The 12,651-nt window shown below is 46.5% G+C and overlaps 1 protein-coding gene across 1 annotated transcript; it reads right to left on the bottom strand.

Moving 5' to 3' along the window:
* Positions 1-7,554: 7,554 nt before the first annotated feature.
* On the bottom strand, positions 7,555-8,659 carry LOC125522836 (26.2 kDa heat shock protein, mitochondrial-like). The gene is made up of 2 exons (XM_048687874.1): positions 8,401-8,659; positions 7,555-8,280 (listed from the first exon to the last, which is right to left on the bottom strand). Exons 1-2 carry the CDS (start codon positions 8,612-8,614, stop codon positions 7,844-7,846), a joined length of 651 nt encoding a protein of 216 aa, XP_048543831.1. The 5' UTR covers positions 8,615-8,659; the 3' UTR covers positions 7,555-7,843.
* Between the last annotated feature and the right edge of the window lie 3,992 nt (positions 8,660-12,651).

Here is a 12,651-nt window from a genome sequence, read left to right as displayed (position 1 = left end):
CAAATTTCTAACGAGTTCAATTGAGTGGTGGAAATTACGAACAGAAAAAAAAACTCTTATAGTATCTTTTTTTCACTAAAATAACCGCGCATTTATGTGATTACCTACGAAGCAAGGGAGTTTTCTAAAAAAAACATGCCACTTCAGCATCTGACGGGCAGGCCCTGCTGGACAAATACACCATCAATACATGTTTACCCGCGGTTTAGACCTTTTTGCAACAGCTGGCCCCAGACTTGGTACTGACATGTAAAAATTACCAAACTTGATACCAATCTGTATGTAATGCCCCAATTGTGGTACTTCTGTGCAATTAACTCCAACACCCTCGGCCATGGCCAGCCACAAGCAGCAGTATAGAGTTTTATTTATTTGTTCAAACCGACTCAAATTTTCTAACGAGTTCGATTGAGTGGTGGAAATTACGAACAGAAAAAAAAACCCCTCATAGTATCTTTTTTTCACTAAAATAACCGCGCATTTATGTGATTACCTACGAAGCAAGGGAGTTTTCTAAAAAAAACATGCCACTTCAGCATCTGACGGGCAGGCCCTGCTGGACAAATACACCATCAATACATGTTTACCCGCGGTTTAGACCTTTTTGCAACAGCTGGCCCCAGACTTGGTACTGACATGTAAAAATTACCAAACTTGATACCAATCTGTATGTAATGCCTCAATTGTGGTACTTCTGTGCAATTAACTCCAACACCCTCGGCCATGGCCAGCCACAAGCAGCAGTATAGAGTTTTATTTATTTGTTCAAACCGACTCAAATTTTCTAACGAGTTCGATTGAGTGGTGGAAATTACGAACAGAAAAAAAAACCCCTCATAGTATCTTTTTTTCACTAAAATAACCGCGCATTTATGTGATTACCTACAAAGCAAGGGAGTTTTCTACAAAAAACATGCCACTTCAGCATCTGATGAGCGGGCCCTGCTGGACAAATACACCGTCAATACGTGTTTACCCGCGGTTTAGACCTTTTTGCAACAGCTGGCTCCAGACTTGGTACTGACATGTAAAAATTACCAAACTTGGTACCAATCTGTATATAATGCCTCAATTGTGGTACTTCTGTGCAATTAACTCCAACACACTCGGCCATGGCCAACCACAAGCAGCAGTATAGAGCTTTATTTATTTGTTCAAACCGACTCAAATTTTCTAACGAGTCCGATTGAGTGGTGGAAATTACGAACAGAAAAAAAAAACCTCTCATAGTATCTTTTTTTCACTAAAATAACCGCGCATTTATGTGATTACCTACGAAACAAGGGAGTTTTGTACAAAAAACATGCCTCTTCAGCATCTGACGGGCGGGCCCTGCTGGACAAATACCCCGTCAATACGTTTACCCGCGGTTTAGACCTTTTTGCAACAGCTGGCCCCAGACTTGGTACTGACATGTAAAAATTAGCAAACTTGGTATCAATCTATATGTAATGCCCCAATTGTGGTACTTTTGTGCTATTAACTCCAACACACTCGGCGCATTTATGTAATTACCTACGAAGCAAGGAAGTTTTCTACAAAAAACATGCTACTTCAGCATCTGACGGGCGGGCCCTGCTGACAAATACACCGTCAATACGTGTTTACCCGCGGTTTAGACCTTTTTGCAACAGCTGGCTCCAGACTTGGTACTGACATGTAAAAATTACCAAAACTTGATACAATCTGTATGTAATTGCCCCAATTGTGGTACTTCTGTTGCAATTAACTCCAACACCCTCGGCCATGGCCAGCCACAAGCAGCAGTATAGAGTTTTATTTATTTGTTCAAACCGACTCAAATTTTCTAACGAGTTCGATTGAGTGGTGGAAATTACGAACACAAAAAAAAAACCTCTCATAGTATCTTCTTTTCACTAAAATAACCGCGCATTTATTTGATTACCTACGAAGCAAGGGAGTTTTCTACAAAAAACATGCCACTTCAGCATCTGATGAGCGGGCCCTGCTGGACAAATACACCGTCAATACGTGTTTACCCGCGGTTTAGACCTTTTTGCAACAGCTGGCTCCAGACTTGGTACTGACATGTAAAAATTACCAAACTTGGTACCAATCTGTATGTAATGCCTCAATTGTGGTACTTCTGTGCAATTAACTCCAACACACTCGGTCATGGCCAACCACAAGCAGCAGTATAGAGCTTTATTTATTTGTTCAAACCGACTCAAATTTTCTAACGAGTCCGATTGAGTGTTGAAAATTACGAACAAAAAAAAACCCTCTCATAGTATCTTTTTTTCACTAAAATAACCGCGCATTTATGTGATTACCTACGAAACAAGGGAGTTTTCTACAAAAAACATGCCACTTCAGCATCTGACAGGCGGGCCCTGCTGGAGAAATACCGCGTCAAATACGTGTTTACCCGCGGTTTAGACCTTTTTGCAACAGCTGGCCCCAGACTTGGTACTGACATGTAAAAATTACCAAACTTGGTATCAATCTATATGTAATGCCCCAATTGTGGTACTTCTGTGCAATTAACTCCAACACACTCGGCCATGGCCAGCCACAAGCAGCAGTATAGAAGCGCAGCAGCAACGTTGAGGCTAAGCAGCGGCATCAGCGAGCAAAGCAGCAGCAGTAGAGAGCAGTAACAGCGAGCAACGATGTCAGCAAGTAGCAGCATCGGCAGCAACCTGCGGTTCGATTCTTTCCGGCGTTCAACTTTTGTTTGCTTTATTTATTTGTTCAAACCGACTCAAATTTTCTAACGAGTCCGATTGAGTGGTGGAAATTACGAACAGAAAAAAAACCCTATCATAGTATCTTTTTTTCACTCAGATAACCGTGCATTTATGTGATTACCTACGAAGCAAGGGAGTTTTCTACAAAAAACATGCCACTTCAGCATCTGACGGGCGGGCCCTGCTGGACAAATACACCGTCAATACGTGTTTACCCGCGGTTTAGACCTTTTTGCAACAGCTGGCCCCAGACTTGGTACTGACATGTAAAAATTACCAAACTTGGTACCAATCTGTATGTAATGCCCCAACTGTGGTACTTCTGTGCAATTAACTCCAACACACTCGGCCATGGCCAGCCACAAGCAGCAGTATAGAAGCGCAGCCGCAACGTTGAGGCTAAGCAGCGGCATCAGCGAGCAAAACAGCAGCAGTAGAGAGCAGTAACAACGAGCAGCGATGTCAGCAAGTAGCAGCATCGGCAGCAACTAGCGGCACTAGTAGAGCAGCAGCAACGCAAGGGCAGCAGCAGAAGTGCCCTGTATAGAGCTGGAGCAGTAACGAGCAGCAGAGGAGCAAAAGGGCAGCGGCGGTGCTAGTCAGGGATGCGTGATGCGCTGGCGGGCAGTGGCGCGGGGCTGGGTGTCCGCGGTGATTGCGGCCACTGGCCGGAGACTGGGCGGCTGCGGACGTCGGACTACGGCGGGAAGATGGAAGGGGGAAGAGGGGAATCGGGGTGGCGCTCACAAAGGGAGACGGAGGGCGCGTCCGGCAGGGCGGAGGAGCTCCGGTGAGGTAGATCGGGCGCGGGGCAGCGACGCCTGTAGGCCAGGAAGACGCGTCGATCCCGGCGATGCAGTGCTTCCCCGCTCGAACCGGTAGAAGTAGCCGAAGGAGACGTCCATGGCGCAACTCCTGGACAACTTTTCAGGCACCGGGGGAGTCGGTGGCCGCGACGACAACAACGTCCATGACGAGTAGCTCTCGGACGAACTTTCAAATCGAAAGAGAGAGAGGCTGAGGGATTTGGGGCTAGGATATTCGTCTATTGGGTCGGGGGTGACCTTATCCTCCTCGTGGAGGTGCTGGATGCTCGACACGGTGGCCAGGGAGGCGTGGATGGCCGCCCGACCCCCCTGCTCCCACTGTAGCGAGAGGTAGCAGGAGACGTGGAGGTGGGTTGGGCCTCCTCTTGTAGTAGTAGGCCTAAGTGTCTAGCATTTCTTCATTTTTTTTCTTTTAAACTTTTTGTTTTGATTTGTTTTAGATCCAAATAAAATTTGTTCTATAAGAAATTTGTCTTATAAATACTTTGTAATATTGTGGAACTATTCACAGGGTTTTAGATTATTTTTGAAAGTCCTAATTTCAGTTTGAATTTAAATGGACCACTTAAGCGTTGTTGGTCCATTGTTTGATTTTCTAGGGGGGGGGGGGGGGGGATGGGAAGTCAAAAGAGGTTAAAACACTAACTATTTTATTTGCATTTTTGAAAAAGTATAAATTTGACTTGCAATTTAATTTTGATTTTGAATTCATTTTCAATCAATGGGCAATTAGCTTAGTAAGTAGGGTGACTCGGCATCATTAGCGTGGAGTTACTGAAGCATGATTCTTGGGGTGTTACATTACGCCCCTAAGACGGCCTCAAATGGAAAATGTTTCAATATGAAATATGTGTCTCGTCGAAACGGTTGATTTTGATATAAAAATCGTCTCAATCCTAATTCGTATGCAAAAGTTAGAGCCATAGGAATACAACCCTGTCAGGAGGCAAAAAATGGCGCCCCACCAGACACCCTGTCTGATGGGTAGCGCGAATAATAGCCCGTTTTGCGCGAGCGATTTGACCCTCAAGATGACCTCTGATCAAACAACATTCAACATGAAAGTTGTTCGTCTCGTCGAAACGGTCAAGATTGCTTTTAGGCTCGTTTTCATCCAAGATCGTTTACCATCTCAAAAAATACCCGCAAGATGCAGCCAGTTTAAACTGAACAGTTTTGGAAAGTTCGGACAAAACCAATCCAAATTTGACTAGGATTTTGGACATGAATCCAAGCATTTTCATTGCACGGGAAGTCCAGCCGCCTCTTATATATCTAAGGGTTGACGGCCGATTGAAAAGACATAATCAAACAATCAATTTACTTTTTATCCTAGTTTTAAACCTCTCCCTTATTCTTTGTCTGTTGTTCTTCGTTCGTTCTTCGTTGAAGGGAAGCGATCCTCGAGACTTTAGGGGCGGGCGAACCGACTTAGGGCAGCCCATAGCCGCTGCGCGTCCAGACAGGGTCCCTTCCAGACGCGTGGGGTTTCGGTTCCTGAAAAGCATCCGCAGAATTGCTTGCATACCGTGCTTCCAGACGGGTCTCTTTCAACATGAGCTGTGGTGTATCATTCCAAAAATCGATGTGCCCGTCCCAGGGTAAGTTGACTGTCGTCTTCACAAGCCAAAGCCGTCTAAGCTGTAGCCTAGCTGAAACATTCCAGATTTTGGATGCCAACCCCGCCACAACGACGTGGGCGACAGACCAAGTCCGGGCAAGCTTGCAATGCCCTTCCCAAGCATTGATCGTTGTTGGTCCATAGCCAAGCCCGTTGAAGATCGAACTAATTAAGGACCCATGTAGATAACGGGATGCAAGACATGCTGAAGATGGGGAGCGCGGATAGCATCGAATGCAGCAGGTCTAGAGAAAATGCGATGGAGCGCGGCTTAAAATTTCTAGCCCAGCAGGCGGTTGGCAATTTTTTCGATGAGCGGTTGCACGTCGATCTTGTGTTGCCTGCGAAGTGATTGAGGCGTGCCGAGGTACTTGCAGTGAAGCGAGGGCGCCATCGTACCCATAAACTCTATGATAGCTGTATTGTCAAGGCCTTTACAACGAATGGGAATACTGTACCCCTAAGTTTTGCCCCACTTCTATTAAAACACTACTCAGTTTTTGTGAGGTCAAAGGGCTTTGAACATGCTTGGCATACATTCTTTCCAAGTGGGACAAACCTAGGAAAATATAAACAATCAATCCCTTCTTCTTGATCTTCTTCCGCCTACTCAGCTAGCACACAAGCTCGTCGCCTCCACAATGTGCCCGCTTTCTCTCTCCTACTTAGGCACTTGGAAGTGTCATTCATACCACATACGCGTTGGTGTCATTCATACGAATCCAGCGAGCCCAAGAGCATCAAAATTCAATTTTGTATGAATAAATGGCGGCCATTTTACCAAAGTGTCTAGAGCGATCGATGAAGCATGGTACGACCGCGCCAGGTCATACCTGACCCCGACAACTCGGTATTTTGGCTTCAGCCATAACTTTCCTGATTTTGCTCCGATTTCGTCCTCATTTTTTCCTACACAACCCTTGTCGAATAAGGGCCGTTTTGAGAGAAGATTTGGCTCCCCTATAGCCCTTGGATGAAGGAGGACATCACATCTATGGAGGAGCAAAATCAGGCCCTCATTCCTAGACACCGGCATCAAGCTATCATTCACCCAAGATTAGATCACAACACCTCCATTGCTAGCTGCTCCAAAACCAGCTCCTCCATTGCTAGCTGCTCCAAAACCAGCTCCATAAAATAAGAAGGGTGAAGACAAGAAGTAAGAAGGGGAGCCTCCGCCATCACACGCACCGGCCTTCGGGCCAGTGTCATCTCCACCGCGCCGCCTCCATCTCCACTACCTCCACCGACGCCGCCTTTGTCACCATGATATCCACCAGCGCCGTCATGCCTTCTCCCTTCCCCGGTTCGATGCCGGCTTGTAACTTGACCCTCTCTATATTTTCCGCCATTATGTTTGAGTAGTTGTACTTATTCTCGGGAATATGGATGAATACCTTATGATAAGAATTAACTTCCTTTAATCGATCCATTATATTATGTTTATTTTCGAGTTAATATCCTTCATGAATTCTGAGAGAAGGCCATGCTCGCATTTCAGCCATGATTGGCCATGAAGCATATTATTGTCGTTGTTTTAGGTTAGGATGTTGAGGTAACTCGAGGTGCCAGTCAAATCCTCTTTCCGTTCGTGGATGCGGCGACAACGAAGGTAGACCAGTGAACACACACCTCTCCCTTCTCTTCTTGTTGATGGAGTCATGAGCTCTCCTCCACGCCTGGACTCATCGCGGAGGCAAGCTACCGCAGGGTGACGCTCTATGGGACTCGCTTCGTGTTGTCGTTGCACCTCCTTGTGGGCCGGATGAAGTCATCAATTAGTGAAACAAAAGTTTTGTTTGTGTGCATTGCGTAGTTGCCTTTTCATCCTGTATACTGCAATTCTGTTCAATTTGTAACCAACAAAATCAAAAGGCATAAAACAAAAAATAAAGTAAAATCACAAAGCATTAGATAAACAAGCAAATGCCCATCTCGCATGGCTGTTCGCACGATAACGCTACAACTACAGAGGACAAACGGTTACTGTTCTTACAAGAGGTAACACAGAGGACAAACACAAAACATTCAGGAACCACCAAATCAGTTCATCACATTAAACTTGAGAAAATCAAATAAGCAGGACATTGGACATAAACAAACAAACGCCTATCTCATGTGACAACTACAAAGTGGAACAGTTACAGTTCTTACAAGAAGTTTAACTCAAGGATAATGTGATGAATCAGTCAAACTCTAGGAGATGAATCAGTCATTTTTTCAGAGAGTAGGCATGAATGCCCAGCTTTTTACAGAAAGCTTAAAGCAATACAGATCAAGGACGAGATAAGATAGAAAGGCTTAAGACAATCAGAGTAGTTCATCAGGCCAAACTCGAGACAATCAACAAAGTTCATGACCAATTTCACCACCAAATTAGTCCAGCACGCCAAACTTAAGGAGATCAACATGGCTTCATGACCAATTTCAGCACCAAATCAGTTCATCATATGCCAAATTTGAGGAAATCAACAGAATTTCATGACCAATTTCACCACCAAAGCAAGTTCATCATATGCCCAACTAGAGGAAACTAACAGAGTTCGCGACCAAGTTCATCACCAGACCACTGCCTACTCGATGTAAGACGATCAACGAAGCAAAACAAGGAAGAAAAGACACCAAACATGACCACATCAACAAGGCGTCTCTCACACTCTCGCGCCGGCCATCCTCCATGAGCACTACTCGACCTTGACGTGGAAGACGTCCGTGCGCTCCTCCTCCTTGACCTTGAGCAGGGTGACCCAGAGCACGCCATTCTTCATCTCGGCCTTGATCTTGCCCATCTTGTACGCGTCAGCAGCGGGCACCTCGATGCGGCGGTTGTACCTCGGCACCGCGGAGTCGTCGTCGTCGCCGTCCCAGGGCTGCTTCTCGCCCTCGCCCTTGATCACCAGGATGTTCTTGTCCGCGCGCACCTCCACGTGCTCCTTGGTCAGCCCCGGCATCGGCACCTTGAGGTACACCGCGTCGTCGTCCTCCTTGGCCACCCAGCGTCCGAGCCGCGACGCCCCAGCTCCAGCAGTGGAGGAGAGGCCGCCGGTCTGAGATGCGACGTCCTCCATCAGAAACAGCAGACGGGCCATGCTGGTCGGCGCGCCGAGCGGGTCGATCACGTCTGCAGAATCAGCACCAAGGACGGCAAAAGCAGATCAGAAGGCTGATTTGACTCACGGTGTTGAGACTTCAGCACGAACGCAAAGAAACGGCGCGCCACGGGTAGGGAACGGAAGCATACCCTGCGAGAAGAAGCTGGGGGTGACGAGGTCGCGGGCGCTGTAGTCGTCGTCGTCGTCGTCGTAGCGGCTGACCTCCTTGGCCTTGGTGTTGTACGGGCGGCGGGCGGCGGTGACGGCGGGGGAGTCGACCGAGCGAAAGGCCACGGGAGCACCGGACTTGAGGAGGCTGGCCGGCGCGGCACCCTCGCCCTTGCAAACGACGGCGGAGGCCATGGTCTCTCTCTCTCTCTTCTTTCCCTCTCTCTCTCTCTTCTTCTGTGATTTTGGATTCTTGTGGCTGAGCGAGACGGGGTGCGAAATGGAGGTGGCTTTGTAAAGGAAGAGCGGGAGGGATTTCTTGGGGGAGGGGATGGGAAACTGGTTTAGAAGGTTCTGGACAGATCGGTTGGGCTCTCGAGCCTTCCACAGCTTTGCGATTCGTGCTGCTTGATATACGATTAGGGCGACATGGGTGCAGGGCCGGCCCTTGATCGAGACGCGGCCCTTGATCTGTGAGTCTTCCCTCCTCGCCATTGTGGCTTGAGGTTCGACTAGGCGAGTTGTGTTGTTGTAGTCGTGGTGTGTGTACTGTGTGACGAAAGGCGTTGTATCAGCCGCTTGGCTTCTCTTCTATGCTATTGATGCACCTCTCCATGGCTTTGTAAAGGAAGAGCGGGAGGGATTTCTTGCGGGAGGGGATGGGAAACTGGTTTAGAAGGTTCTAGACAGATCGGTTGGGCTATCGAGCCTTCCAGAAAGATCTGGAGGCCACAGCTTTGCGATTCGTGCTGCTTGATATACGATTAGGGCGACATGGGTGATGCTAACTTTTGATCTGCTCAGCTACGTCGAGCACGACTGATTTGCTTTTCAAAGTTGGACTACTTTTGCAAAGAATTCGTACCGTTTGGTGGACTCAGATGGAAACAATAGACAGCTCAATTGCTTATGCTAATACAGTGTCAACCTAATAACACTGTTTGATTTGCTAAACTCTGCATGTTCAGCTTATACAAGGCACCTAAATAACCATACGAAAATAATAAATATGAAGTAATCGTACTATAAAACCGTGTTGAGGCTACACAATCCACCTTTGTATAATGACTCACAAAATCCAAGGTTATCCTCTCTTTTTTGAAAATAATATCGGGAACGTCTGATTTGTAACAAATCCAAATCCAGCAAACATTCTACCATGCCACCTGAGAACACCTGATCACATGCACGGATCTTAGCACAAGAAGCCCTGCCACATCAAATTTGAAACTCGTAAGCAGGACATAAAAGTTGCACGAACGCTCCTAACCAAGCAAAGACACCCACCGGAGACCTGTGATTGAATCCCAAATCCTCCTTTTATTTTATTTTTTTACTTTTACAAGGGGGAGAAAATATGCACACACAAAATTGGTACATGGCAGTTTAAAAAAAATGAATTGGCAGATTTATATATTAGAAAAGCTAACTTGCCACGTGGCAAATTTGAATACCTTTTCGTAATGCTTCAGATGTCAATTTTGTTTTGTACACATGGAAAAACTTAGAAAAAAATTCTCATGGTCCCATGACAAATTCATAACATTTTGTACTTCCAAACATAGCAATTTTAGTCTATTTTTTTGTAATGCTACACCATGGCAAAGCTTTGAGAATTTTTATTGATTATTTTCATGGCAATTTTGGAATTTGATTTTCTATTTTCGCACATGCCAGTTTTATTACTAAGAGGATAGCGATTTTATTATTTTAGAGCATGGAAATTTTATTGTTGAGAGCATGGCAATAGTATTTATTTTTTGGATCATGACAACTTCCTATGTGTGATTTCTACGTGTTTTTGAAAATGAAAATATAAGGCATGGAAAGTTCACTGCGTATGTCTTTCTTTTAATTAATATGCAAATTTGCCATGCAGAATGTTCTCTGTCTGCAATTTGGACCACAGATTTTTGTTATTGTTTCTTTTTATAATTTACTATGGCCTTTTTGCCATGTACCTATTTTTCTGGTATGCTACCATGGCATTTTTTTGGTTGCACTTTGTAAATTATGTTGACTATACCTTTTTCTATATAAGAACATATTTCAATTTTGGTTGATGGCAATTTTTCTAAAATTATCAAATATTTGGCACAACCCTTCTTTCTGCACCATAATTATCTAGCCAACTTGGGGGTCTCATGGAAACACCTGTATATAGCTACTAAATAGTTTGCTTGATCATCCTCGTCCCAGCGAACGAATTGTTCGCTCGTGAGTGCCTTCCGTTTTGACGTCCACCAGATATTGTGGTACCTTTTTTAAGAAAACACGTAGTATGTCTACCTTCGACCCCCCTGGCTCACATGGCCTCTGGTTCGACCAGCCCGGTGTCGGTTCTACAACCTTTTCACGTGAACAGCAGGTGGTCTCGGGTCTAGGCCTCTCAGATTCACGTAGCTCCTCCCGCTCATCCTTAGAAGGTGTTGCGTCACCTAGGGCGTCGAGCGCTACGACACTAGCAGGAGGCTGGCTCGGTGGGGAGACGTTCATCCGCTTCCTCCCAGGAGCGCCGGGAAAGTTACACCGGAACTTTTTGGCCTCTACTTCAAGTGCTTTCGGGAGGGGCATAACGAGTTGGATTGCACCTTTTATCCTTGTGCATCCGTTGCGGCATCGTCGGCCATGATTCGTCCCAACGCAAGACATCTAGGAGCCTGGTTCCTGAGGGGGAGATCCGTTGGGCAGCGTTAGCCAAGATGTCTAGCGGTGCTCCGGCCTCACTGTCGATCAAGCTCATGGGCAGGGTTATGTTGGAGCCTAGGCAGGAGGCACCGGTGGCGCTGTCTTCCCCAGTTGCGCCCAAGATCCCTCCCATGCGGACATGGCAATCTTCACTGATAGGCCGGAGTGAGACCTATATCCTCCACCAGTCACTAGTGATGGATTGGACATGGAGCATGGACTTCGGCTCACGGTGTGGTTTATGTGTATGGTGCAAGGCCACCGGTCTCATGCTCCAAGGCAGGCGAGGCGATTTTTGTGTGGCTGAACATCCCTAGGAATCAGTTCTCGGTTCATTGTTTCCACCAGGAGGATTTATTGATGGTGTTAGCCTCCCGGACCTCCACAATGAGGCCATTGGGGCAAACCCTATTGAGCATGCGGGGTTCAAGCTTTTCATCAAACCATTGTTCCATCAAGCCCAAGCCACGTCCAACCTCACGCGCGTTCATGCAGAGGCGGAGACAGGGGGTGTAACGCCCTCGATGCGGCTATATCTCCCACGTGTCAAAGCACGACTTAGTGGCATAACCGCATTGAAAGCAATGTCGCAAGTGAGGTAATCTTCACAACATCCCATGTAAATAAATAAAGGGGAAAGGATAGATAGTTGGCTTACACTCGCCACGTCACACAAATACATAAATAAGTCATTACATTCATCCAATACACTCAGGGTCCGACTACGGAACCAAAATAAAGATCAACCCCCAAATGCGACAAAGTCCCCGATCGCCCCAACTGGGCACCACTACTGATCATCTAAGAAAGACACGTAGTAACGACGAGAGTCTTCATCAAACTCCCACTTGAGCTCGGTCATATCATCTGGAGCGGTATCATCGGTCCTTGCATCTGGTTTGGAAGTAATCTGTGAGTCACGGGGACTCAGCAATCTCACTCCCTCGTGATCAAGACTATTTAAGCTTATAGGTAAGGTAAAGGTATGATGTGGAGCTGCAGCAAGCGACTAGCATATATGGTGGCTAACATACGCAAAAGAGAGCGAGAAGAGAAGGCAAAGACACGGTCGAACAACTATGATCAAGAAGTGACCCTAGAACAACCTACGTCAAGCATTACTCCAACACCGTGTTCACTTCCCGGACTCCGCCGAGAAGAGACCATCACGGTTACACACGCGGTTGATGCATTTTAATTAAGTTAGGTTTCAGGTTATCTAGAACCGGACATTAACAAATTCCCATCTGCCCATAACCGCGGGCACGGCTTTCGAAAGTTCAAATCCCTGCAGGGGAGTCCCAACTTAGCCCATGACAAGCTCTCACGGTCAACGAAGGATATTCCTTCTCCCAAGACAATCCGATCAGACTCGGCATCTCCGTTATAAGACATCCTCGACAATGGTAAAACAAGTCCAGTAACACCGCCCGAATGTGCCGACAAATCCCGATACCGATAGGAGCTGCACATATCTCGTTCTCAGGGCACACTCAGATGAGACATCCTACGAGTAAAACCAACCCTCAAGTTGCCCCGAGGTG

This window comes from Triticum urartu, chromosome 7 (assembly GCF_003073215.2).
Source record: "Triticum urartu cultivar G1812 chromosome 7, Tu2.1, whole genome shotgun sequence".
In the NCBI taxonomy this organism is placed as follows: Eukaryota; Viridiplantae; Streptophyta; class Magnoliopsida; order Poales; family Poaceae; genus Triticum; species Triticum urartu.
Note: the sequence above shows the minus strand (reverse complement) of the source record. Positions and strands in the feature narration are given on the sequence as shown.